The sequence below is a fragment of the Dryobates pubescens genome, chromosome 7 (assembly GCF_014839835.1).
Source record: "Dryobates pubescens isolate bDryPub1 chromosome 7, bDryPub1.pri, whole genome shotgun sequence".
NCBI classification, from domain to species: domain Eukaryota; kingdom Metazoa; phylum Chordata; class Aves; order Piciformes; family Picidae; genus Dryobates; species Dryobates pubescens.
Window position 1 is genome coordinate 28,414,477 of NC_071618.1, and position 27,418 is coordinate 28,441,894.

Below are 27,418 nucleotides of genomic sequence, written 5' to 3' on the forward strand. Positions count from 1 at the left end.
GGACTGAAGTAATTTTAATTGTGTTCCTAGACTCACTGCTGAGCAGTGCAGAGACTTTGACATGGTTGCCCCTGAATCCTGCAAGCTTATTTCAGTAATATCCTCCAAGGTGCCTGAAATAACAGTAGGTTTCATAGACTGCTTCTGTGGGTGCCAGTTCCTAGCTCTCAAAGCCAAGAAACTGCAATCCCAGGTACTTCAGAGATACGCCAGAGATCTTTGAAGAGTTACAGCTCACAAACTTCTCATACTAGCCCCTTACTCCTCAGAGATTTTCTTGTGCAAAGGGTGGGGCACAGTTGATTAACATGTAGTTGTTACTTGGCCATATTTACTCAGAGTGCTGTGTGCTTTCATTGTAAAAGATCAAATTTAGATCCATAAACAAATACATAATATATAATATATTTATATTAAATATAAATTTATCATTGACTGACATCTGTAAAGTAGCTCTTTAGAAAAGGCAGCAGGAGACAATTACCATGTTAAAACTGATTGCAATGCCCATACCCTATGAATGGGACACTTGAATGGATCTAGTGGGCAGCATGGGAGAACAGTGTGCCCTTGTGGCCGAGAGCCAGTGGTATCCTGGGGTGCATCAGGAAGGGTATGTCACTCAGGTCAAGGAAGATTTTCTCCCTCTACTCTGCCCTGATGAGACCACTCCTGGAGTATTGTGTCCAGTTTCAGGCTCCCCAGTTCAATAGAGACAGGAATCTGCTAGAGAGGCAATGGAGAGCAATGAGGATGATTAGGGGACTTGAGCATCTCCCCTATGAAAAGAGAGTGAGACCTGGAGCTGTTGAGAAGACTGAGAGGGGATCTGACCAATGTCTATAAATATCTAAGGGGTGGGTGTCAAGTTGATCCTGCTTTTTGCAGGGATGTTGGACTCAATTTTGGGTGGTCCCTTCCCCCCTAACCCCCCTGCAAATCCTGTCACTGTTCTAAAAGTCTTTGGAAACTATCAATAAAATTCGCTAAAAAAAGTGCAGCAGACTGGAGCCTGGTACTGTACTTGTAATTCAGCATCCTGCTAGAGTAGCTGAACCCCTTTTCAACTGTAAGCATGAGAGAACAAGCTTGCCAAGCTCCTTGCCTCATCTCTCTCCTCTGTTGCCCAGTGCCCCCACCCCAGACACCACACACCATGTGGTGAAAGATGCTGCAAATTGTACAAAAATAATCTAAAACAATGTAGGTATGAAAAAGATGTCTTTATTCTCTTTCATTATTCAATTTATAATTACATCTTAAGCACTCCTGTTGAAACTATGGAAATTCATGTAAACAATGACGGTTTTGTGCAATGTGTGCCAACCAATGCATCAGGTACAGCTTCCTAGGATCAGTTGAACAAGTTTCTTTACCAAAACAATTATTCAAACACTGTTAAAAAGGCGTATTTTCATAAAATAAATAATTCCTATGTAATTGAAGACTATCAAACAGGACAGAAAATACAAGCAATTTGAGGGGATCCTTAAATTATTTCATCACATTCAGCTGTTTCTGCTGATACTTCATCATTCCCTTTGAGAAAATACTTACACAGCAATTACTAAACTATTTAGCTGCACCCAATTTTTGTTAGTGGGTACTTTAAAAGCCTGATCATGGAACATACTATTATGAAGAATCAAAAGTTTTAATTAAAACCCAGATCTTAGTTTCACATATCATGCAGAATAGTTCAGAAATAGATCCTCATTTGGACCCTCCTGCTTCTCATCTTCCCCTTTACATTGAAATTAATACTATTTTCAGTAATCACCCTTGCAAAAATAAATCCTTTGTACAGTCCAAAAATCTGAAATGCCTCCTTTGACTATCATTAGAAATATCAAAACAGAAGACATTTGTATCTCAGAGAAGTTGAGCTACAAACATTACAAGCTAAAGCAAAGAACATTTTGAAGGCCCTATTCACTCAATTAATTCTGCAGAAGTCCAAGTGCATTCTCCTAAAAATTACCATTTCAGTGGTCTTCCAGTTTTTAGTAGAGCACTGCTTCAAGATCAGGGTGTCAGACTGAATTACTGTCAATAAAAATAATGCAGGTCATCTCTGCTGCTTAGAAAGGTAATTTTTTCATTATTATTTTTGCAGTGAGAACTAAAACCAAATGAAGCTTCGTTGCTGGCGCAGAGGTTGCCCTTCAAATCTGTTTTCCAGAAAGCCTTTACTGGTGTGTTTCCAATAAAAATATTTCAAGAACTCTTCTATTCAGACAACACCTGCACACAGGTCTCAGCTGTAATGCACTGCTTGTGAATGCTTTGCATTTCTGGCCATACCTCTCCTTGGGATTTTGTTTGGTTTTGGGTTTTTTTAATGTCAGTTGCCTTCAACTTCAGGTCTGACCTCCTGCTTTGGGCTCAGTGTGCCAACAGTTACTCATGAGCTGCTCTTTATCACTTTGATAAAAGCTTTCCTGTGGGCTGTGGAACAGAATACCTAACCACTATCCTTGGACTGGACATCCTTGCTATGAAAAAAAGAGAAAGACTACTTTGCCTGGAGCACCTACAAGAAGGGACTTTCCTTTTTTATTAATCCAACAAAATTTACTTCAGAGCTTTACAGACAGAGCCCTGAAATCTCAGTGAACCCCCTTACCTCTTCTCCTCTTAGTCACTAGGGCTAGAATTACCATATAGCAATTCTTCCCTCCCATTCATATATTACACAAAGTTCTTTTAAACACATCTCATCATATCTGATTTGACAAAGCAAAGGGAGTTCTAGGCTTCCAAAGCCTCTTCATTCTATTGCTTTTGCTCATCAACAGTTTTCCTGAAAGTATCAAGACAAGAGTTTGCTTAAATTAATACTTTGAGCAGTAAGTGGCACGCAAAAGTCAATGTTTATCTAAGTATTTGGTAATTTCTGTAATCATCATAATGGTACTGGAAAGTTCAAGTGTAATAGTTTAATAAAAGGAAGGATGCACTGTTCTCTTAATAAGGCACTTGGTTCAATTAGTCTTATTGCACCATCTTGCATTCCTTAGAAAGGGAATCAGAGTATCAATTTGAGCACGTGCTCTGGGGAGACATGAGTGGAGTCAGCTGATCGAGATTAGTACTAAGACAATTGCTTAAGTAACCACACTATTATTTCATTTTAAAGCAACCGAGAGTCCATTTTACTGAAGTACAAAGTAAATCTATCAGGCAGATAGGCTGTTTTCCGTCAAACCAAGGAAAGAAAAGCTGTTCCAAGAACTGCTGAAAGGCTTATTTTGACATAAAGCTTATTTTATTACTAAGAGAATTAAACCGTGTGTGTGTGTGTGAAAGTGTCATTGCTGTAACTAGAATGGCATTTTCATGCAGCTGTTTACGGAATTAAAAGGACTAGCCTGGTACTATAAAACACACATTTAAGGGATCCATTTCAGGAATTCTCATTTTTTTCTTTCCTCATGGACATCACAGCTGAGCTTCATTCCTGTTAGACTGATACTAACAGGCACTCATTCTTCTTCCCCAGCAAGTCATTTCTCTCCAACGACTGTTTCTTAGTACCAGTACCACACAATAAATACGATCAGGAGAAAAGCAATACAAATCAAAATGAACACATCTTTCATTTTTCTTTTCTTCAAGTTTCCCTCCTGTCTTCAGCCGTGTCTTAATACGTAGGGGGTTTCTTTGCAGTTACAGTAGCTTCTACACAAGTTACAGAAGGTTATGCTCAGTCTGAAATATTCCTCTTGAAGTTATGTCCAAACTTTCAAAACAAAGTTCTTTGTGGAGCCTACCCTAATCACAGAAGGCACACAACTCTGAAGAACATTATGGTTTCTTTCTATGAAGACTAGCTGCCTTAATTTTCAAAAGGCTTGTTTAGTGATACCTAATTGTGGCCTTCCAAAATCTGAAGGGGGCCTACAAGAAGGCTGAGGAGGGTATTCTCAGGATCTCAGGTAGTGATAGGATTAGGGGGAATGGAATGAAGCTGAAGGTGGGGAGATTCAGGCTGGATGTGAGGAGAAAGTTCTTCACCATGAGAGTGGTGAAGCCCTGGAATGGGTTGTCCAGGGAGGTGGTTGAGGCCCCGTCCCTGGAGGTGTTTAAGCCCAGGCTGGATGAGGCTGTGGCCAGCCTGATCTAGTGTGGGGTGTCCCTGCCCATGGCAGTGGGGTTGGAACTCGATGATGCTTGTGGTCCCTTCCAACCCTGACTGATACTATGAAAAACCTCACATTATTTAAAAACACCCTCAATACATTCCAATTTATTACTTCTGCATTAAAAAAGGCAACTTAATACATATAATTCAGGCACAACTGAGGTCACACATCTAAACGCTTATTAGACAGTTTAAAGTCTCCATCAGAAAGCTACATACCATTTTTGTGACATCCCTAAACTTGATTTTCAGGCTTATGTTTCCAGGTAGAGACGTCGCAAGTTGCATTTTGACCACATACTGCACTGTGTGGTTTTGTTGTTAGGAAACAGGTCTGCTTCTCTGGAGATTTCGCTCTTAGCAACTGATTGTCCTTATGGTTTAAAACGCAGTACTCCTAGGTTAAGAGGGAAAAGTTCCTTTTAAAGCCTTTCATAAAAACTCCTGAAAAGAAACAAGATCCAAACTTACTACCTGAAAATTGCAAGTTACAATTACTACATTTGCCTCCCATCTCCCTCCACCCTGAAATAAAAAAAAAAAAAAATGAAATGTTTCCTCTGCACCAATCTTTGAATTGCTCTTTGTGACAGGTTACACTCATCCCTGGAGGGGGTAGACTGGAAAAGAACCTAGCCCCCAGATGGGCAGGTCCCCTTTCCTGCCCAACAAGCCTCTTTAAGGGGAGTCATTTTCCTGTCCCTTTCTCTTGCTCCTACCCCTTGCCTGTCCGACAGACCCTTTGCTGCTCCTGCTGTTGCTGCAAGCACATGGTGGGGCCTGCTCCATGCTGCATCCAAGCTCCTAAGGACTGCATCTGAAGAGAACCTACATGTACACCAAAGAGAATCCTATGCCAGCTGGGCCTGTTTTTTGTTTGTTTGTTTTTAGTTTACCCTTTTTCCTTATACCTTTGTAACTTCCCTTTCACTCAAATGCCAAATATATTTTGTTAAACTTAACTTTTACTTCCAAATTGATTCTAGACTGTTTCTTTCATGATTTTACCTCTCTTTTTCTCCTGCTTAATTTTCTTTTCCCTACCAGGAAAAATGGAGAGGGGAGGCAATCTAAATCTGTTCCGTTTGGGCTTTTGGACTCTGGGAAAGCTTAAACTACAACACGCTGTCATCAAGAACCTCTTTTCAAAGAGCATATGCTCCGAGTGACCCAGACTGGATTTCTTCAGACAAATGTCCATGTTTGTTTTTCTTTCTGTTGTGAAAGCTGAATTAAATACTTAATGCACACATAATTAAATCCTAATCCAAAATATAAAGTTGGTCTTAGTCAGGATCTAGCAGTAGAAAGTCATTCGCCATTGGAATGGGCTCCCCAGGGAGGTGGTGGAGTCACCATCCCTGGAGGTGCTCAAGAGGGGATTGAACGTGGCACTTGGTGCCACGGTCTAGTCATGAGGTCTTGGGTGACAGATTGGACTTGATGATCTTTGAGGTCTCTTCCAACCTTGGCAATACTGTGATACTGTAGGGACAATAGCAGAACAGCAGTAGAAGCCAGCTGTGTGACATTGGTGAGTAACTAGGACAGGTTTGATGTTAGAAAACTGATTCTGATGAGTACGTTCGTATGTATAATCCATGTCCAACAGAGGGGGCTGGGGCTCATTTTAGATGGGTATTTTAGAAGTTATAAGACCACAGAAATGTAGAATCACAGAATGGTAGGGGTTGGAAAGGACAAAGTAGGTTCACCTAGTGCAGGTTGCCCAGGACCAAAGCCAAGAAGGTTTTGAGTATCTCCAGAAAAGGAGACTACATCCTCTCTGAGCATCCTCTTCCAGTGACACCCTCAAAGGTTTTCCTGATGTTCAGATGGAACTTCCTGTGTTCCAGAAATCTTTGCAACTAAGACTTCCTGTAAGGGTGCACTTATCCTAATCTTACACAAGCAGAGTTCAAAATTTTATGTCAATGGTCTGTAAGACATCATCTATCTGCTCTTTACGTTAGCAAAGAAGTGTCTATTAGCCTGTCAGGTATGGAAGTAAAGTGAGAGCTGAATGGGCTTACTTGAGCTTTTTTTGTAATCAGATACTATTGGTCTGTACTACCTTCCCTTCAAGGATTGTAAACAATGCTCAGTAGTATACCATGAGACCATAATTACTAAGTGAGAGGAGATATCTTTGCTCTCTCCTCCAAAAAAATAGCCTTCTCAATCTATTGAAGAAACAGACACCTTCCCCTCAGTCACAAGAGCTCAGAAGTCTTGCTAGATATCTGTTGTCTTTTGAGCTCCCTTAAAACCAAATCTTAATTACAAAGAGCTTGTAGTCAAAAGACTGTACCCAAGTAGAAAGTTCCCCATGAAGTCCACATGCCAGGTAGGGTTTTACACAGTCTAGAAAAGGAAGTAGTGGCCAATTTCTCCACCAAAATGGGCTGCTTCACAAGCACACATTAAAAATCTCAGCAATAAACAAAAAGGCAGTAACAGAAACAAAAATAAGAGAAAGACTGTAATACTTCAGAAGCTATGAGCAGCCTTACAACTACCTCTCATGCATGCACCTCAGGTTCAATTGAAACTACTTCTGCCTTTGCCATAGAACGTACCAATTTTATCACAATCTTGTAACACTTCTGCATTTAATTCCTTGTTTTCAACATAATACCCCCAATGATGCCCTCTACTACTACCTGAAGGCCTCACTCCCCTCAGCTTCCATGAAATAGAGTAGAACTTAGAACAGACTTTTCAGATGGGAAGCCTATCGCTTTGGTATCACCACTAAACTCCTACCTTTGTTTTAAGTAGCTGAGATTTAATCTGAAAGACATTAGTATTCACATCATTTTCTCTGCAACTGTTTTCAGCCCCTGCAGTATCCACAATGCTGCTTCCACAAGTCTGGGTGTTATAACCGCTGTCCACCTGAAATCAAGAAAGCAGGGCTTTAAAAGTCTTCTGCACTTTAACACCAGACTCGATACGGCTTGTATTTGATTACTAGTAATTAATCTAACAAACCAAATCTCATCAGTTAATAACAAAAGCAAATCATAAACTGGTCTGTCAGGACTAGATGGATTTGGTTACATGTATTGCTCTACACAGTAACACAAAAGTAATTTGCAATTGCTACGCTAACTTCAGTGAGAGGAAAAAAGGGATGGGGGTGGAAGAAATATGTCACAATACCACCTGCATGCCACATGCCATAAGAGAAAGACAATTACTTCCAGAAAAATATATATAGAAAGAGAGTATGTTGAGCTCAGTTTTACAGAGACACAAACCAAAGACTGCTCTTTTTACCTGAATACTACTGCTGTCACAAGGAATTGCGCTGCTTTCTGCCAGAGGTGACATGCACATGCGAGAGTTTTCAATACTGAAAGTAATCCCTGTCATAAAGCTGGTCATCGGTGCGTTGCTGTTGCCAATCGTTTCTTTTATCCAAGTGTTCTCCTCTGACACTTCAGCTGCATCAGCCATATCCACAGTATTGTTTTCCTTTGAGCCTTCTATGTCCTGAAACAATGGCAACCTCTGATGACAAGCTTCAGAGCGATCTGGTGCAATAGACACAGTTGCCACCACAAGATGTGTACCACATGCAAAAGCATCACTGTCTTGCTGATGTAAGCTTATTCCATTATCTGTTTCTGGGAACCGAGCTTCTGCTGGAGACATGTTTTCCTTGTCTTCATCCTCCCCACCGTGGTCCTCAACTGCAATCGGTATCCTGATGACAGAAGTCTGGTACTGGGCAGTTCCTCTATATGCTCCAAGCCTCATCGGAGAACAATTTTTAATTGGAGAACAGCCATCTATATATGGACTTCTTGTACTTGGGGATGTCATTCTGTTTGAGGACGAAGGAATATCTGGAGAACAAAATGTAAATTTTCTTTGGTCTGTAAAAAATAGAATAGAATTAACCAGGTTGGAAGAGACCTTTGAGATCATTGGAATGGGCTGCCTGGGCAGGTGGTGGAGTCACCATCCTTGGAGGTGTTCAGGAGGAGACTTGATGAGGTGCTTGGTGCCATGGTTTAGTTGATTACAGGGGTTGGATTGGGTGATAGGTTGGACACGATGATCTTGAAGGTCTCTTCCAACCTGGTTTATTCTATTCTACTCCATCATTGAGTCCAACCTATCATCCAACACCATCTAATCAACTAAACCATGGCACCAAGCACCCCATCCAGTCTCCTCCTGAACACCTCCAGTGATGGTGACTCCACCACCTCCCTGGGCAGCCCATTCCAATGGGCAATCACTCTTTCTATGAAGAACTTCCTCCTAACAACCAGCCTAAACCTCCCCTGGTGCAGCTTGAGACTGTGTCCTCTTGTTCTGGTGCTGCTTGCCTGGGAGAAGAGACCAGCCCTTGCCTGGCTACAGCCTCCCTCAAGGTAGTTGAAGACAGCAATAAGGTCTGCCCCAAGCCTCCTCTTTTCCAGGCTAAGCAACCCCAGCTCCCTCAGCCTCTCCTCATAGGGTTTGTGCTCAAGGCCTCTCACCAACCTCACTGCCCTTCTCTGGACACATTCAAGAGCCTCAATGTCCTTCTTAAACTGAGGGGCCCAGAACTGGACACAGTACTTAAGGTGTGGCCTAACCAGGGCTGAGTGTGATTTCTTTACTTGTCAGTTTCACAAATAATCTTCAGATTCACATTATTTGAAAACTCAAGCTAAGCATTCTTTGTCCAATTAAAATGCTCCAAGTTGGGCCAAATCTGAACTGTGACCTGACCAAGTTCAGGTTTATAGCTTTAAACCCCCTCCTCAAACTAAATCCACCTATTACCATTTTTCTCATCTGTATTAAGTGTGTCCTAAAACATTTTCCCTAGCTGACTTTGGCAAGTAGATAAACTTCACTGTTTCATTAACATATTCCACTGCTAAATGGTAAATGTGTCATAGAGGATAAGACTGCTGGTCCACCAAGCACAACTTATCTACCAACAGAAACAAGTTCCAGTAAGAATAAAAATACATCAAACAAGGAAGAATAATACATATACAATTAAAACATACCTGACAGTGGTGTCCTCCTTATGTGAAAAGCTATTGGTGAAAAAGTAGGAGAACCATTATGTGCAGGAGACCCCTCTGCAAAAGTGGGACTGGTTATGCTTCCCAGGCTGTAAGCCCTTGTTCCTCCCTGAATAGGACTGGATGAAAACTGACCCTTCAGGAAAGAAGGAAAAAAAGGCATAAAGTAGCATAATGTAAACTTTTTACATATATGTAAAGTGTGTTCTAACGACAAAGTTTAATATGGCAGAAGTGAGGGAAATTACGGCAACCTTTGTCATTACTTTAGCTTTAAATATTCTAGTTGCAGCTCTTTCACTTGGTCTTTATGTTTCCCCATATAAAAGAGCAAGGGACTCAAACCATCACATAATACCAACTAAGACTGTACTATATATTCTAGTTAAAACTATGAGAAGCCTGAACAGAGAAATAATGCTATCTGTGTATATAGTCAAGTATTTAATCTCAATTTCCTATTCATACCATACACAAAAACTGGACACTATTTTTATTTCAATAGAATCCATTATAATTGAATTACTTAACTCAGCAGCAGCCAAGATGCTTTTCCTTAAGAAAAGAGAATAGTGATTGTCATGTATAGTGAAAAAAAGTCACTTCTAGAAGTCTAACTGTGTTGTTGGAATTCTTTACTAGGTTACCATAGGGAAGGCACTCTTTAAGCCAGTGCTGCTGAGGTAGCTTTTTCCTTACACTTCAGCCACCAAACAGATGAAGCCACTCCCCCTAAACCAGTTCTGCTGTGTTACATCCGCCTGGGAATAAGATTTCACAGTATAGCTAAGGTTGGAAGAGACCTCGAGGATCATCGAGTCCAACCTGTCTCCACAGACCTCATGACTAGACCATGGCACCAAGTGCCATGTCCAAATCTTCTCATTCTAAATTATCTGGCATAATTTATCAAACAGACATTATGTCCTGTGTTACAATAAATTTCTATACATCTCAATGCAAATGAAGAAAAGCATATTTAACACTGCATGCAAAGGTCCACAAGTAATATTTTCCACCATCAATTAGTTTCTGAACTAGAAGGGAAATTATATTGCCTGTTCATATCAACCAGTACTTTAGTCAGTAGTTTGTGGATTTAAATTGGCCTTTTTTTTGTATATATATTTTATGAAAAAGTTGCTTCAATATGCTTTCAGTAAGTTTTGTATATGCAACAACTCCTACATTTTTTTTAGTAATATTAAAGCATAATTCCTTCTATAACAAAAGAGCAGCAGCACAACATAACAATCTGATGTAAGTCAGCAATGTATTATTTCAACACTGTTTTTGCTCACATTTTTTCTGAATTTGGAATCTGAGAAAGGGAAACCACCACCCTTGGTCTAACACAGCCTCTCTCATGAAACAGTTGTAGCTTCTAACAGACTCCACAAGAGGAACAGCCGTATTTTTAATAACACTGAATCAGTACAGCTTGCTCTAAGAACTACTCTTGTGCCACTCAGACCCCAAAACAGGCCACTCACCGAACTGGATGTTTCCAGCGGGCTTCTGCACCGAACTGGCGATATGTCTATTGAACAAAGCACTTCAAGTGGCTGACTACCACAAGGACTACGCAGGGAGGGGGACAAACACTCCGATACACTTCCATTTTCCTCTAAAAAGAGCTTTCTTCTGAGTGATGAAGAGCTCAGATTTTCCTGAGATTGATCTGCAAATTCATCAGTTCTAAAATAGTCACCTAGAAACAGGGAGAAATCACTTCCAGCAAGAATGCAAGAAAAAAACCCATTTAATACAATTAACCAATACAGCAAGAATTCAACCTCATTTAAGCACCTATCACAAAGGGTTGATTTTTTTTAATCATTATAAAAGGTCTGTTCTGTCTGCTAAGGTTCATACTACAAAACATCACTCGTTATCTTTACAAGAAGCCCACTCTCTCTACTAGGATTCCATTTCAGCCTGTCAAGGTTTCAGGTTCTGCCCATCACCCTTTAATATCAAAGCCTGCATTAAAAAAAAAGAGTTAACATTGACTAGCATCTACTTACTGGCCTTCTCCCAAAAAATGTATTCTTCTTCTCAACTGAATTGTGAAAAAAGGGTTATTATGCTACCTTGCCAAAACTAGACCTTTTTTCAGGTTGCCCATATGCTTTGATGGTCTTTGTGATATGTCCCAAGGCAAAGTGGATTCAAGAAAGTCAAAGCAGTCAGTTTACAATAGAAAAGCAAACAGATCTTAACAAAGACCCATTAATATATGCTGAGGCTTACTAATTAGATTTTTGGTCTTGCTTTATACTAATTGGATATGCCTTGTAGGAGAAGTTTTTCATTAATTCAAAAACTATGCATTGATGTAAGACAAAACAGACAGTAGATATGGTTCTAGTTTTCTGTTTTAAATTTGATGGCCTACAATCAGGATTGTGAACATCAAGAACAGGACAAGAGCATGCGTCCAAGAACCTCTGAATTACCTACACAGACTATTCCCACATATGAGCTGTAAAAACAGGCCTTTGCAGCCACCTTGCCTGAGAAGCTGGAAGCAATTGTTTGATATAGCAATTATAATCAGACAGTGAATTTGGACTCTTGTCACCACACTCAGTGGATCACAGCATTTTTTCCATCACACAGGCTCTAGTCAGCACTATGGCTTCAGTTAAATTAAAGGCACAGAATTATAACATAGCTCTGCTCAACCCAAGATTTAGCTATTAGCCTCGTGGGCCAGTAATCTGTAAATCAAACACCTTTGGTAAATTAAATGCCTGATCTATTTTGGGGAGGCAGAGGGTGTCTTCTGCTTACTACTTCTAATGCTTTCAGAATTGTTAATTTTCAATTGTCCTCCATGTCTCCTATCTTTATGTCTACACTCACACCACATCATTTAAGTCAGCTGTTCCATGCAATATGCAATAATAGTCTATTTAGAATACATACTTAAAACCTCCATTTATATATTAGGTTTTAAATATTTCATAGCACACAAAAAAAATAGATCCAGCAACCATTACAAAAACAAGTTTTCTATTTAAACATTCATAATTAAATTTAGATATTACATGACATACCTAGTATTTTCTCTAAATTAAAATCCACTGGCAAAGACAGTACTGTCTGACAAGCAGCTGCAATGAATAAAGCCAACAAAATTAGCTTGCAGTGACTTTTCACTAAAGCTGTAGAAACAAAAATCCACTTCTAAATTGCATTGCAATTGAGATATTTAAGTTACATTTGCAATAAAGAAAAGTGCTAATTAAAGCTAGAATTCTGATTTGACAACACTGTAGGCAGCACACCCAGGCCTAGAGACAAAAAAAACAAGGGCTGTAACATAAAAGCCTCTAGAGAGGCATTCTTAGAGGAGAGAGGTCTCCAAGGAAAGGAATAATTCAAAAGGCAATGGGAAAAAGATCATCAAAACACCCTGGAGAAAGACACTACCTATTTATCTAAAATTAAATAGTTTAAAAGATATCATGGGATTTCTCCTGTTTATTTGGCAGAAAGACCAACCAAGATTTTCTAACCCAAAACAACCCAACACATTAAAGGTTTCTTGTAACTGTAAATTTGCCCATAAACCCGCAGCTTAAATTCACTTTTTAATTCAGAAAAAGTGAGTTGGGAAAAAATGCACCCTACAGTCTACAAAGAATTTTAGTTTTTACTTCGGAGAAAACATGACAGAAATAAATTACTAAGGAATTGATATTACAATAAGTAGTACCATACAATTCAAGAAAAAAAAAAATATTTCTCCAGGAATAGTAACCAAAACCACAGTAATTCCCTTTTGAATTAAACTGATAATGAAGAAAGTTTTTTGTGCTCCAGATAAAGCCTGTAATGTTTCAGACATTGCCTTTTACCCACCATTGCTTTTGCCAGGATGCAAAGTTAGCTGTCTTCCAATTGGAGAAATGCTTTTTAGATCTATGGCTGTAAAACAGATAAGAACTTAAATTTAAGTGCACATTGCATATAGAGTCTTGGAACCTAGCAGCTTAGAATATGTGATCTGAAACCCAGCAGGTAGAGTTTTGGTATTAGATTTAGAAGATATTAGAAAGGCATACTGAAAAAAGGTTACTACTAGAGCTGATTAAGAGAACTTCAGCACTTTTCTATTAAAAAAAATCTTAGTGTAGCAGCATCACCTTTAGCCATTACCCGTCTCCTTCAGCCTCCTCTACATTAAAGGTCTAAACCAAACTAAGTTTATGTTTAGTCAAACAGGCTGTGACCCAAGTAAAAAACATTTTCTAGGAAACTGTTGCAGCCACTGTTCTGAGGGCAGCTGCTGGACACATGCAGAGTGCCTGATTCCTCAGCCAACCAATTCAGTAGCATGCTGCGTAGGGCAAAACAGTAACATTCCACGCGAGCCAAGAACAACATCCTCATGTTAGCACCCTTTGATTGGAACAGGCTGCAGAAGCCACTTCCTTGACATGCTGGCACCTCTTATTGGGAAAAAAATTTTAGCTTGTGTGTGTGGCTGGATTTTACCAGCTAAAGGTTTGATAACAGCCACTCCAAGATGTAAGGTAGACTGGGGGGGGGTTAGGGCTGCTAGGGGCTTCTGCTTCTGTTAGTTAGCTACTTCTTTTGGCTAGGGCTTTGGTGTAGGGATGCTGTGAGGGATATGCTTGGGACTTGTGTTAGCTGATTCGTCTGGGACTTCTGTAAGTGGGACTCTTAAGACTCTGTAATGCTAGTGGTTCTACAACACAGCAATAAGGGACTTCTGAGATTCTCTGCTCTCTGCATTTCTGGAATCTCATTTCTATACGGCAACAGGCTATGTGCCTTCAGGTGTCACCCAATGGCCCCCAAATCAGGAAGAACAACAGAAAATCATGCAGTCTGGACTTGAAGAAAAATAGGAAGAATCAACCACTCTATCATTACATACAGCTAAGGAACCTATTAGGTAATTTTCTTTCACCGCTCATTTTCACAGGTCTAGGACTGTGTTACCTGCCCAAAAAGTGACAAACTTACAACTGACCATTAAAAATACACTAACCATAAACTTCATCTCCTCGATTGAAAATTTAACAGCTCAGCCTCTTCCAAATATTGCAAAAATCTCCAAACATTTAAGAATTTCCTACCAAGCAATACTGAATCCAAAAACTTTATAGCTGACACTTGTCCAGCTTATAGCATTTATTATATATTCTGTTATATATTAGGCATCCTTTTAGTTATATATAAACTGATACATGAAATGTAATAATGGCATAAATGAAATAAACTTGGAAAACCCACAACCTGTTGTTGCAGTGACAGTGACCTATCAGGACATTAGGGGGACAACAGGGATTTAAGCAGAAAAACATGGAACTCGGTTTCTTATATTATATTGGCAGGAAAGCAGAGTAAGTCTAATGTGCAGACATCAGAAAAAAAGAACAAAATAGAGGACTTGGCTATTACCAGTATTGACACAGCAGAGTTGCATGTGTAAATTTAAACTCATCGAAGGCAGGTTCTAAAAGGAAAAAGGCTTAAGACCAGGGACCAAAAATAAAGGAAAAATTCTGTATGATTCTGGATGGGTTTGGAGCACAAGACCTATGAGGAAAGGCTGAGGGAGCTGGGGTTGCTTAGCCTGGAAAAGAGGAGGCTTGGGGCAGACCTTACTGCTGTCTTCAACTACCTTGAGGGAGGCTGTAGCCAGGCAAGGGCTGGTCTCTTCTTCCAGGCAAGCAGCACCAGAACAAGAGGACACAGTCCCAAGCTGCACCAGGGGAGGTTTAGGCTGGTTGTTAGGAAGGAGTTTTTCACAGAAAGAGTGATTGGCCATTGGATTGGGCTGCCCAGGGAGGTGGTGGAGTCACCATCACTGGAGGTGTTCAGGAGGAGACTTGATGGGGTGCTTGGTACCATGGTTTAGTTGATTAGATAGTGTTGGATGATGATGATAGGTTGGACTCGATCTCAAAGGTCTTTTCCAGCCTGGTTAATTCTATTCTATTAATACATTATTTTTAAACAAGGAATGCACTTCAAGAGAACAGCTAAAAATCTATTATCTATTAGCTGTGCTGTCTTTTATCATGGGTTCTTCGTATTTCAGGTTGGAAATAAACATGCTTTACAATTTATCCAAAAGCTAGATAGTTTTGAGTGAAGTCACAAAAGCAACTTACATTTAGTTGAATTAAGCTGAGAAATTTGCTTGCCTTCATGTTCAATCCAAGGAGAAGGAACTATGAGTCTTTTTGTGAAAAACTAGACAATACAAACAATAGAAATGAACCACCTTAGCACTACTAAAAATTGAAGATTCTCAAATTTAGATAGTACCCAGAAGAAAAGTTTAAGTCCTGTCTTTTGCTACTCACAGATTAATATTTTAATAATTTTAACTCTTCCTTTCCTCAAATCTATAAAGAGAGTTATTTCTCATACCCAAAATACATTTCATTATTTCAAGCCCAGAGAGGGTAAATAAAAAGCAGTTTGACTTGAAAATGACCTCATGTTCTCTGAGACCCATACCACCTCAATCTTTCCAAGTCTGCAGAGTGAAAATTGTACAAAAGTTTCATGTAACACTAATTACTCATTAAAGATAGTAAATTGTCTCTACCATACTTATCACATAGTTGTTTTAATAACTCTTCAAATTTCCAGCTTGTTAAATAGTTTTGTTTTGATATTTCACAGAAGTGCTAAAGAGTGACTGTAGTAACAACAAAAGTGGATAAGGGAGTTGTTTTGACAGTATTATTAGTGTATTTGGCTAAAGTGCTTAGAAGTGAAACATTTATTGCCACTTCAGTCTCTTTCTGTGAACCAGAAAGGGGATCTGCTCACAGTTGCACTCTAGAACACTGTGATGCTGAGGAGATGAAAATGTTTAAATAGCTTCAAGGAATACATGGCAAATCCTGTTCTTGCAATAAAAGCAAGACTGAGCATATGAAAAGAACTCAGCTTGAGCACCCAACTATTGAAGGCATAATTTTTATCAGAGACATGGTTTCAAGCTGTTCAGCTGCATAATCCATTAGTTTATGCCTCACAAAGAAGAAATATCCTTTTTAATGCAAATTTAGAGTAACAGTAGCTTAGCTGCAGGCTAACCACATAGCACCTTTACAAAATCATTAAACATTTTTTTTTCCATAGACAGAAACTGATAACAGCATGACATAATATAAAAGATCAATAAGATCAATAACACTTAGGAAGATTTGTCTATCAGACACTTGCTCTTTTAATTGAATAAGCACTGAAAAATTCTCTAATGAAAATTGGAAACACTACTTTTCCTTGCCTGCTAGACAAATTGATAGAAAAAAGTACAACAAAAATGGATGGAAAGAATTGCAAACTGCTAGAAGAGAGTCTTCCCTCCAACTAAGCAGACTTTGGAAGAAATAAAAAAATCACCAGGATTCTGCTGCATTTTAAAAAATGCTATAGAAGAAACTGAGCTACCTAGCACTGCCAGTTACTGTAAAAAAAAACAAAATACTAAATCATTACTTTCAACCTTAAATTAAGTCTTTATAAGATTTATCTTACAGCTACATTCCCACCAGCTGAGTAACGTGAAATAAAATCCTTCATACACCTGCAGATGTATGAAAGAAATGAGCAGAGTTAAAACCATGTGTACAACCACATGAGGACATAACTGACTAGAGTAAAACATAACAGGACTCTGGGTTTTGAAATTCTACAATAGACATGGATCTTTTTTGGTAGGTATGTAGCTAAACCAAATCTATACTTGGTAACAGTTTTATTACCTCTTCAATGGCTTTCTGCCTTCTCTCTTCTGTCTCCTTATCAATTCTGAGTAACAAATGAAAAACAATTATCAAAACCACCACATCAATAGAAAAAAGAAACACATTCCCTTATGCAGCTCTTCACCTAATTTTTGAAGAACTGTCCACCTAAAGGAAACAGTAATGCTGCACAAAAGCAAGTCTGCATGTGATACGCACTTCGACTTCAGAAAGTGCTTATGAGCTTTGACACTGTGCTGCTACCCAAACTGGTTTTGCTACGTAACATAGAATTAACAGCTTGAAATATTTATACAACAGATTTCTTATGCTTGTGGCTCTTTGAAATTAATTGAGAACTTTTAACTTTTAAAGTACCATATTTAAGGCACTTAAATTTCCATTAAGCATTATTTGGGGTTGTTCAGTCTGGAGAAGAGAAGGCTCCGAGGTGACCTAATTGTGGCCTTCCAGTATCTGAAGGGGGCCTACAAGAAGGCTGGGGAGGGACTTCTCAGGATATCAGGTAGTGATAGGACTAGGGGGAATGGAATGAAGCTGGAGGTGGGGAGATTCAGGCTGGACATGAGGAGGAAGTTCTTCACCATGAGAGTGGTGAAACCCTGGAATGGGTTGTCCAGGAAGGTGGTTGAGGCCCCGTCCCTGGAGGTGTTTAAGCCCAGGCTGGATGAGGCTGTGGCCAGCCTGATCTAGTGTGGGGTGTCCCTGCCCATGGCAGCAGGGCTGGAACTAGATGATGCTTGTGGTCCCTTCCAACCCTGACTGATACTATGATTTATGAAATGTAAATTCAAATCAGTTGTCACACAAAATTTTACAGACACACATACATATATGCGTATACATTTAGCCATTTACAGTTTGCAGCCACCAGAAATAACACCTCAATCTGTACTATACTGAAACATGCAGGCATGGACACAAAGTCTACACATAAACACACTAGCCTCTTTCTAGCCATACTGGAAAATTTAAAACGCATTCAAATCACAGTGGGTATGAAACAGTGGGACAGACTGAAAGGACCCACCAAGAAAATGCATGCTTACATCTATATGCCATGGCACTAACTGCCATTGGAATTGTCACCCCAGTCGTCTAAATTAAAGAGTTTGTGTTTGTGCTTAACAGACTTCCAGAAACAATGTCATCAACTCCATAAAATCATTGGACTCAGGCTTTATAATATATAAAAAAAACATTAGAGTCTGAAATCCACTGGCTTCTAGAGGAGGGCCAGGAAGCAAAGAGATGTTAAGAAAGATAAATATCAACATTAAGACATAGTGATTCATAGACAGAGGCAAGGACAGTTATGTTCTCTCTACATCCCCACTACAGCAAGAAATTTATAGCCCTCTATATGCATCTTCCTGTTCAAAACATGATATAGATTCTTAAGATACTGAGAACAATTTGTCTAATTCACAATGTTTTTCAGGACAAGGATAGTGAAACATATGTTAGCAAGAGAGCTGACAGATGCCTCATTCCAGGAAACATTCAAGGTCAGGTTGGCCAGGGCTCTGAGCAACCAGATCTAGTTAAAGGTATCTCTACTTACTGCAGGAGGGTTGGACTATATGGCCTTTAAAGGTATCTTCCAACTCAAACTATTATATAAATATTCAGAGAACTTCTGCCCTAAACACAGCCCCTCTTATCTTTCATTTCACTAGTAGGATATAAAGGCCCTATAGGCATAAACAGGATGAAGAATTGTTTTATTATTCTATTGCTGTGATGCTTCACACCACAAGATGTAATTTTCTGTGTAAGTTTGTATCTGAGAAATGTATGGTAGTATCTACAGGATTCACCATTGCAGCCTTCCCTTGATGCATTGCTCTGTACTGTTAGCATGCAAGATTATCCCTCAAGATGAGCTATGAGTACAAAGCCTGTTCTATTTACTCATTTGTTTTCCCCATGGAAATTATTCTCATAGAAAGGAAAAAATTGAGATCAAGGTCCCCAAATTATTTCAAGTAATTAGAACTCTCCTTCTCCTCAAGGAGGACAAGCTTACTGGTCTTCATGCGCAATCTATACCTTTCAAAAAAGGCACTGACCTATCTAGCCAAGTTTCCTACCTCAAACCTTCAGCAGAAGTCCCAAAGAAGCCTACCCTTCATAAGTCTCAGTATGGAAAACTGAAACAATGAACTGTATTGTGACAAGAAGCAAGAGACATAACTTGGTAACAAATACTAGAAAGATATTTTCTTGTTTCTCCTGACTGCTTTTATTTGGCTGTCTTACAAGATGCAGAGATCAGCAGTCGTTAAAAAAAGAGACACAAAGGCAGCCTCATCTAAACACTATATCCACAACAGGTACACAAAAATCTGAGTTAAAAGATTTGAACCAAAAAAACAATAATCTTTAATGCTGTGCAGAAACATCAATAAAGCAAATGAACAGTGTTCTAGAATTCAAACTGCATAGAAACTGATGGTAAGTTACCTAGCATGACTCAAATACATTGCTTGGCGTCGAACATCTTCCGAGTCAATTTCCACAGGATTTATTAGAGCAAGCTGATCAATAGACCATCTAAATTTTCCTGGTGTCTGGATAATAAAAAATAAAAAGAAGGGCATCTTTAAAGAGATAAAAACACAAGACAAATCTGAATGAAACAATGTAGTGCAACTTCCACATAGTTTCTGTCAAAAACTACTAAGAAAGTTTCTATTTAAGCCATTTACTCGAAAAAATGAGTAAGTCAATGAGGCTTCTTTATTCCTGGTAATGGTATTACAACTGTAATATAAAGTGGAAGGTTATGGCTAATGTTTACAAACTGAGGTGTCAATTTTGCCTCAACTTCTGAGGACAGATCTACAAGAGATATAGAACTAGGAGTAAAATTTAGTTGCTTGTAGACTGCCATTATCAAATTCATGGTTGCACAAAAATCTAATGTCCCTATGTAACCCAAATTACCCAAATAAGAGGGCAGCCTTCCTTTCACCAGACATTTCCAAGGCTGCAAGGCTGCAAGAGCTGCAACCCCATATGCATCCTGCAATGTCTCCCCCATAACAACATACATAGTTCACAATAAAACCCAATTCAGATGTAAAGCAGCTTCACCCCTTAATTTAACAATTAATTAAATAGTACTGTTCAAATACATTTGAAAAATTATCTATCAAATGAGTCTTTTTAGTTTCATTAGCAAGGCATCATCTCTGCTTATCAGATAATTCTAACTGCAAACGAGAATGCAATTTGCAACTAAAAATGTTATATATACACAAAATCATTAACTTGATTCTGTGAATATGTAATCAGCTCATAATAGATGTGCAATTAAGTTTCACTTAGCATGCTTAGCATACAAGTAGGAACTGGGTTTTTTTCCATTCTAAGTGGAACAAGAACACCACATTTAACGACTGTCCTTACCCACTTTCAACTATTTTTGGTACTTAGTGGGTATACGCTAATCTACTGATACACATACCATCTAAAGGAAAAGAAAATAATCAGGGAAGTAGGAAGACTAAATGTCTATGTTAGTATTAAATGCAGATAAGTCTTGCAATCAGAAGAAACGTCAAATACCACCAAAATTCTTTGGCTTAGTATTTAAGTACACTACATAAAATATAGTTTCTAATGCATTTCAGAATATCATCACTATAACTGTATAGATCTTACAGATGAGGATTTTCTTGACTTAAAGACTGAAGGACTGGAGACAATCTGCTCCTGAAGAGTGTAATAATCACTGGGGCTTTCAAAAGGATTCAGTACTGTGACTCGTCCTGGAGTTTCCGGTGTTATTTGCATTTTAGCTTCTTTTGTATCACCCATATTTCTAAATTATACCTGGAAAATAGATAAAGAGAAGAAAAAAATGAAATCATAGCTTTGACCTTTCAGGATGACCCTGGATGGTTTGGGACAAGATGATCCGTCATTGTTAAGGAGTTAGAAGCATTTAAAGACTAGCAAAACCTTGGTTTGGACCTACTGACCTGGGGAGATAAATAAGGCTGATACAGAACATGAGAAACCAGACAAGAAAGGAGATTTCAAAAAACAACAAAGCAAACAAACCACAAAATTAAAAAACCAACCAAACAAAAAAACACAGAAAAATCTAAGAAACAAAACACCGTAAGAAACACAAGGGCAAATAAGCCAAACATCTTCCTGGAGGGCAGCTCACAAACCAGACGCTAGTCATCAAAGACTTCAGAAATAAAGACGTATTACCGAAAGGCGGGTAGCACAGGGACGACCCTCAGTGACAGCCAGCCCCGCATTATTCCCAACCTAAGCAGAGAACACAGAGCGAAGTGAAGAACCTCAGCCACAAGAGCGAGAAGGAGCTACCGGCATCCACACCGAAAGACCTGGGAGTTGCAAACAGCTAACCACAAGTGGCGGGAAGCAGCCGTGCCGGCCAGCGCTGTGCGTACCGCCGGGAAAGCTGCAGAGGCAGTAACACACTCAAGCTCCCACTTCGCTCAGGTGCTAAAACTAATCCACTCCCCACTAGCAAACCGAGATTAGCCTCAGCTTCCGAGGGGTCCCGGAGGCGCCACCACTCTCTCCTGCAACGAAAAGGAGAACGTTCGATGGGTCTGCTGCCCCCTCCCGTTAAGCTGTGTCCCGGCGGCTCCCTCGCCTGAGGCGGCAAAAGGGACGAGAGCCCCAGGGAGCTGCTCCCGTTCAACAAGCCTTAAAGGCAGCTCCCTTTTTCCCCTTCTCCCCCCAAGATCGATAACACCGAGTCTCCCCCCGGGCAAGTCTCCTTAACCCAAAGCGGCTGATACAAAACCAAAGCCCGCGCAGCAACTACCTACCGCCATTACCAGCACACCGCTGCGCCCGCTCATGCTCACGCCAGGTCGTACCTCCCGCCTCCCCGGCGCCGGGAGGCTCTTTAATTCGCCCCTCTTCCTCCCCAGATCTGCCCAATCACGACGCTCGATTTCTGATTCCAGGCCAATTGCAGGCCCCCCAGCTCTCGAACGGACCAATCGCCAGGGGAGCCGCTACACAAATTCGAAAGGGACGCTGCCCGTCGTTTTCTTGTTGCTGAGCAGGCGGGTTCCGTTTGGGGCGTCACGTGGAGCGGGACTATTTGAACGACATAGATGAAGTAACGGGAGAAGGACTGGGGAAGGAGGGGTTTTGTTCCGCTTCCGGGTAGGAGGCGAGGGGCGGTGCGGGGTCGTCATGGCGAGTAATGCCGCCAGTCTCAACGCCGTGCGGGAGACGATGGACGGTGGGTATCGGAGACGAGGGAGCCTAGTGCTGTGAGCGACAGCCAGGTTTCGTTGCCGTTGTGCTGGCCGATCTGGGGCTGTGTCGGCTCTCTGCGAGGAGGTCTTGTCTAAGTGCTTCTCGGGCTGCGGGGCCTTGAGCCGGCTCTGAAGTGATACTGGCACCTCTCCTGCGAGGAGGTTTACGGTTTGGAGTTGCTGAAGGACTTAATGTGTAGCAGTTTCGGTTTGCTTCATGTTATGTGGGATGTCTGAAACACTTCAACTATGCACGCAGTACTAGGCTTTTCGACTGCCTGTGACTTTTCTCGGCCTTTATTTTGCTTTCCCCCCGTAAGCTATTGTTTGATTTAGCATAACGTTAGTCTTTGTAAATGTACATATTTGCCTTTTTAAGACATTATTATTTAAAATGGTTAATGTGAGAAAGGGTCAAGTGTGTGGCCCTGAGTGGCCCCACCTGAAGTGATGTGAACCCCAGCATCTTGTTCTTCTGAATGGCTCATCAAAACTAAAGTGAAAAAAAAAAATCAGAAGGGTAATCAGTGTTACAGAATTGCACTAGTTTCTGATATAAAAGAATTGGTGGTGATGGGGACTATGAGAAAAGTGGCACTGGGAGTAGGGGGAAGTATTTCGCATTATTTGTAGTCCATGACAAATATCAACAGCTTGAGTAATGCTCAAAGCTGTCAAGTTCAAGAGGTGTATCTTTGCAATGTCTCGTGTGAAACTCTGGAGTTCCAGAGAATGGCTATGCCAGAAGCTTGTAGGGGTTTCAAGCAGAGTGAAAAGCTGTCAAGAAATTCTCAGAGGGTTGTTAAATATAAAGACTTTCTCCAGAAATGAGGGACTAGAGGCTAGAGAGAGTGTTCAAGGGGCTGTTGCTTTATTTTCTCAAGCTCCTCCATTTGTATTATAGCTATGACTGCTGTTACATAAGGGTTCCTTAGCAAAGACCTTCAAGAGTTGAACTGGTGACAAAAATAGTGTTCCAGCTACTTTAACCGGCTGTTGCAGGCAAGGCAGGCCTAGGATTATTATGACTGCACTGATGCTTCTAGACAGTGACACCATTCTGTTCAGATAGAGAAAGATTTCTTTGAGATGCAGAGGGATTCTAAGTTCTCCTAACTGATTTTGACATCTGCTCTCTCTCCCTTTCTGCTGGAATGCTTTAGATGGGAAGGAACTTTTACTGCACTCAAATGAAGTGCTTTGTTTTATTTTACTGTTCAAAATACATTGATTTTTGAAATTTCCATTATAAAAAAATGTAAGTGCTTTAGTAACGTAAAATGTAAAGCACTGAGAGCTGCTGCATCTCTCTGCAAAGATGTTGCCTAAACAGCTGAACATTTTCTATTAGAAGCTACTGACCACAACTCTTCCTGATGTAGGAAATTGGAACTTCATAGATTCACAGAATAGTTTGGGTTGGAAGAGACCTTAAAGATCATCTAGTTCCATCCCTCCCACCACAGGCAGGGCTGTCTTCCACTAGAGCAGATTGCTGAGCCTGGCCTTGTACACCACCAGAGACAGGCCAACCGTGACCTCCCTGGGCAACTTGTTCCAATATCTCACCACTCACTGCAAAGAATTTCTTCTTAATGTCTAAATCTACCCTTCTCAGTTAGTTGGGTTGGCTGCTGTGTCTTCAGATTGTTACATGCCTAGTAAACTTTATGATAAACTTTAAATGGTTAAAGAAAGTGAAAACTATTTTTTTCTGAGAATTGCCAGGATTTCTTTGTTCTGTAGCTGTTAATGTTCAATGGCCTTTTATTTCAAAGGCATCATCTGACTCTTGAAGATGCTTTCATGAGGACAGGGTGTGCATGTATGTAATGTGTTTGGAACAGTTTGCTTTCAAGCCAGTGGGAACAGAAAGCCTTGTGGAGAAGGAAGCCCCACCTTGTAGCTTTTATCTAGGGCTTTTGTCTGACAAACTGCCTCTGTGTCCTAAACGTGTGTGGATTCCTAATACAACCTATGTGGGTGAGTTTCAAGAGTATTATCACACCTAGCAGTTTTCTCATAGTATTTGACATTTCCCTTTGACTTCAGTGGAATTAACTGGATGCCTTAGGCATGGTAACAACCAAAAATAAAATCTCAGTGAGTTGTTCTGTTACATATATTAACAAAGTGTTTGAGAGCCAGAGAAAATGAGCTTTCCAGGGCAGGTTTGGAAGGGAGAGAGAGAGAAATGTCTTTGTCTCTGCACAAAAGTGACAGGAATCTTTTTCTGCAAAAGATTTCCTGATGACATGCTGCTTCTGTTTCAGGTCCCATAAAAATTAAATAGTGTTGTTTACCCTTAAACCAATGTTGGCTAGAAAACACCTGACATTCTCTGTAACAGCTTTAAGGGTGTGCTTTCACTCCGCTTTAGTAGGACTTTGTCAGTACCTAGAGTTCAAGAGCATGGGTTATTATTGTAGCCTACCTTTTACATGGTTACCAAGCACATTAATTATTGAATTCTTCACTTTTTTATTGTTCAGAACCCATTATCCAGTATTAAGTTTGCTGAACCAGAAAGGCATGTTAGAAGCCATGGCTTCTAGCTTGCACTGGAAAGCTGGGCGTGAATGCTGGTGTTGAGGTTCACATTGCAAGAGCTTTCCACAACTGCCAAGTTCAGAGACTTTACTGTAGAGAATAAATGCTGATGAATAACATTTTTAATCATTGACCTCTCGTAGTCTGTAGGGACTAAAGTGCTTTCATTTCTGTTACAGTTCTGTTTGAAATTTCAAAAATACTAAACACTGGCTTGGACATGGAGACATTGTCTATTTGTGTGCGACTTTGTGAACAGGGGATAAATCCAGAAGCATTATCATCTGTTATTAAAGAGCTACGTAAAGCTGCAGAAGCTCTAAAGGTAATGCTTATTGCTAACGAAGCATATACATTTGTTTTTAAGTGTCAAGTATGTTCAACTTGCTGTGCTTCAATTTGTAAATTGTTCTTTAAGATATAACTCCTTTTTCAAGCAAGGAAATTAGCTGTCCTGTAGAAGAGTCAGTGGATAAACAGAGTGGAACATGAAGCAAGCTATGATACAAAAAATGCTCTTCAGAAAAAAATTACATCATTTGAAGGAATAAAACCAGCAATTAAAACCTTAGATTTTTTTTTTTAGGGGGGCATGTCTATCTACGAATGCCCCATTATCTGCATCATATCATAAACACATTGCTACTTTCAGTTTTTGCTGCTATCACAGCCTTACTGAAACCTTGGGCCTAGCAGTATGTAGCAGTATCTGTAAACAGGTCCATACAGCTTGCTAAGGTCATCTTCACATACTGGTCTTACTGTATTAACCTGTGCTCTGAATCTCTCCAGAGACAAACGTGATGATTTCATGGTGTGTGTGTATAGTAGGGCTTTTCATAATTTAGTAATTACCTGTTCAGCTAAGTAGAGAGACTATAGTTTATAAAAGAGTCCCCACTTGCCTTAAAGGATTTTTATTCTTTGTCTACCTAAACATAATGATTTCTTTTTCAAGGTTGTTTTTTTTTTTCTTTTTATTTCTGGGGAGGTGTCAGGGAGAACCTATAGCTACCCTGCCTATCTCTGTTCTAGAAGACTGAATTCTGATTCTTAGAAAATGCAATTTTCAGACCTTTTTTTTTTTTTCACTAGATGGATGCTAATCAAGCCCATTTTTTTACAAGTTTTCAAACTATCTCATTTTTAACCACCTTCCTCTGCTTATCCATATTTTGCACTTGTGTACATTCATAAATGTGTGTGTGTATATATGTCTAACCATGTATATAAGTAATTGAAGATTGTTTTACTTTGCTTTTATTTGTAGCTATCCTTTGCCTGTTTGTCTCATAAGTCATAATCAAATGGGCAGTGTGATTTATGCTGTTACTAGTGTCACTCTTCTGAGTTTTGTGTTAATATAAATTGTATAAATGTAATACAAATTGTATAAAGAAGTAAATGCCAAAGGAAAAAAAAATAATGCATTTGTGCACTTCTCGAAATCATTGGGGTAAAATATACAGGATACAACTTGCTGAGATAGAGGATGTACAAGTTAACACAAACAAACAGTAATGATTATGTTAATAAAGGTTAATGATTATGTTAATAAAGGTTGACAGCTTTATTTTTAGAGTATTCATTGGAGAACAACAGTACACATCTTAAGATGTTTGTAAGTAGCATATTTTTAGACATGTTCTCTAGGTGAATTGTAAAGAAAAGTGACATTTAATCTACATGGTGTCTACTTTTGGTGACTTGAATGAAATGCTTTTTCTGTGTTTAGGCTGCTGAAAATATGGCTGGCTGACATGGGAGAAGATTTTTATCTGAGAAACACCACGTTGAAGTTAACAGGCTTTGAAGATTGCCACTATGCAGAAAAGCAAAATAAGTTTATGGGCATAGGTTTCAGAAAGCTGCTGTAATCCTCGTGAAAAGGATGATGTATAGAATAGCTTGAAAAGTTTTTGTAAGTTCACCAATAGTTTCATTACTTGGTATTTTTGTGACTTGTTTGTGAATATAGTGCAATTACTGCTTTTTGACATCAAGTCTTTTTTATATCATGCCAGAACTTAGTGTTTAGCAATGAATATTGTTATAATCGGTGTAGCTTGTTAATGCATCTTTTAAAAGTGGTACCATATCATTGCTTTTATCTCTTGCTTTGGTGAGAAACTACATGTACAATTTTAGTTTTGCTTTATGGTCCAGATAGGAGCGAAGCCCATCCTTACTATTTTAACTAGTGTAAGAAAGGGACTTTACGTCTCTGTCTGAAAGTTAGAAATTAAGCACTTCTGATAATGTAGGTAATGAATTGTCCTTCTGATTCAAATTGCTGGAAAAGTTTTTAACTTGCATTGTAGAGGAAATTCAGTTAGCCATGGAGGAATGTATGCAAACTTAAATTTTGTTTTACATGGAATGTTTTGTGAAGTTCAATTGCTACATTTGTTCTGACTACTAGACCTAAAAATACTAAGGCTATATTGTTACTGCCCAGTGAAAGCATATGAGAAACAACAAATACAGTTAATGTGAATCAGTGAGTCTTAAACAGTCATTTGGCATAGGAATGTCTTCTCATTCAGCCCTAAGAATCTTCACTGATTCCAAACCTAGTGTTTGTAGTGCATGTAGTAAACTGTTTATCATGTTACTTTCCAGTAAATATCCTTGCATCCAGGAATTCTACTCATA

At 39.6% G+C, this 27,418-nt stretch overlaps 2 protein-coding genes across 2 annotated transcripts; one reads left to right on the forward strand and one right to left on the reverse strand.

The window, feature by feature from the left end:
• Positions 1-4,355: 4,355 nt before the first annotated feature.
• Positions 4,356-20,786, reverse strand: BORA (BORA aurora kinase A activator). The gene is given in 11 exon segments (XM_054162915.1): positions 4,356-4,541; positions 6,911-7,042; positions 7,427-8,028; positions 9,163-9,316; positions 10,674-10,891; positions 12,243-12,299; positions 13,051-13,116; positions 15,336-15,417; positions 16,947-16,992; positions 19,416-19,522; positions 20,619-20,786. Coding segments are annotated over 11 exon segments (1,806 nt in total). The 5' UTR covers positions 20,775-20,786.
• A 1,318-nt stretch (positions 20,787-22,104) lies between these two features.
• Positions 22,105-26,965, forward strand: MZT1 (mitotic spindle organizing protein 1). The gene is made up of 3 exons (XM_009910827.2): positions 22,105-22,197; positions 24,943-25,088; positions 26,499-26,965. Exons 1-3 carry the CDS (start codon positions 22,149-22,151, stop codon positions 26,520-26,522), a joined length of 219 nt encoding a protein of 72 aa, XP_009909129.1. The 5' UTR covers positions 22,105-22,148; the 3' UTR covers positions 26,523-26,965.
• Positions 26,966-27,418: the final 453 nt, after the last annotated feature.

Excerpts from the sequence above, each read along its gene's own strand:
- MZT1 (XM_009910827.2), top strand. The coding sequence starts at position 22,149 with ATGGCGAGTAATGCCGCCAGTCTCAACGCCGTGCGGGAGACGATGGAC. Across the intron at positions 22,198-24,942 it reads CGTGCGGGAGACGATGGACG|TTCTGTTTGAAATTTCAAAA; the intron begins GTGGGTATCGGA and ends TTTCTGTTACAG. Across the intron at positions 25,089-26,498 it reads AAGCTGCAGAAGCTCTAAAG|GCTGCTGAAAATATGGCTGG; the intron begins GTAATGCTTATT and ends TTCTGTGTTTAG.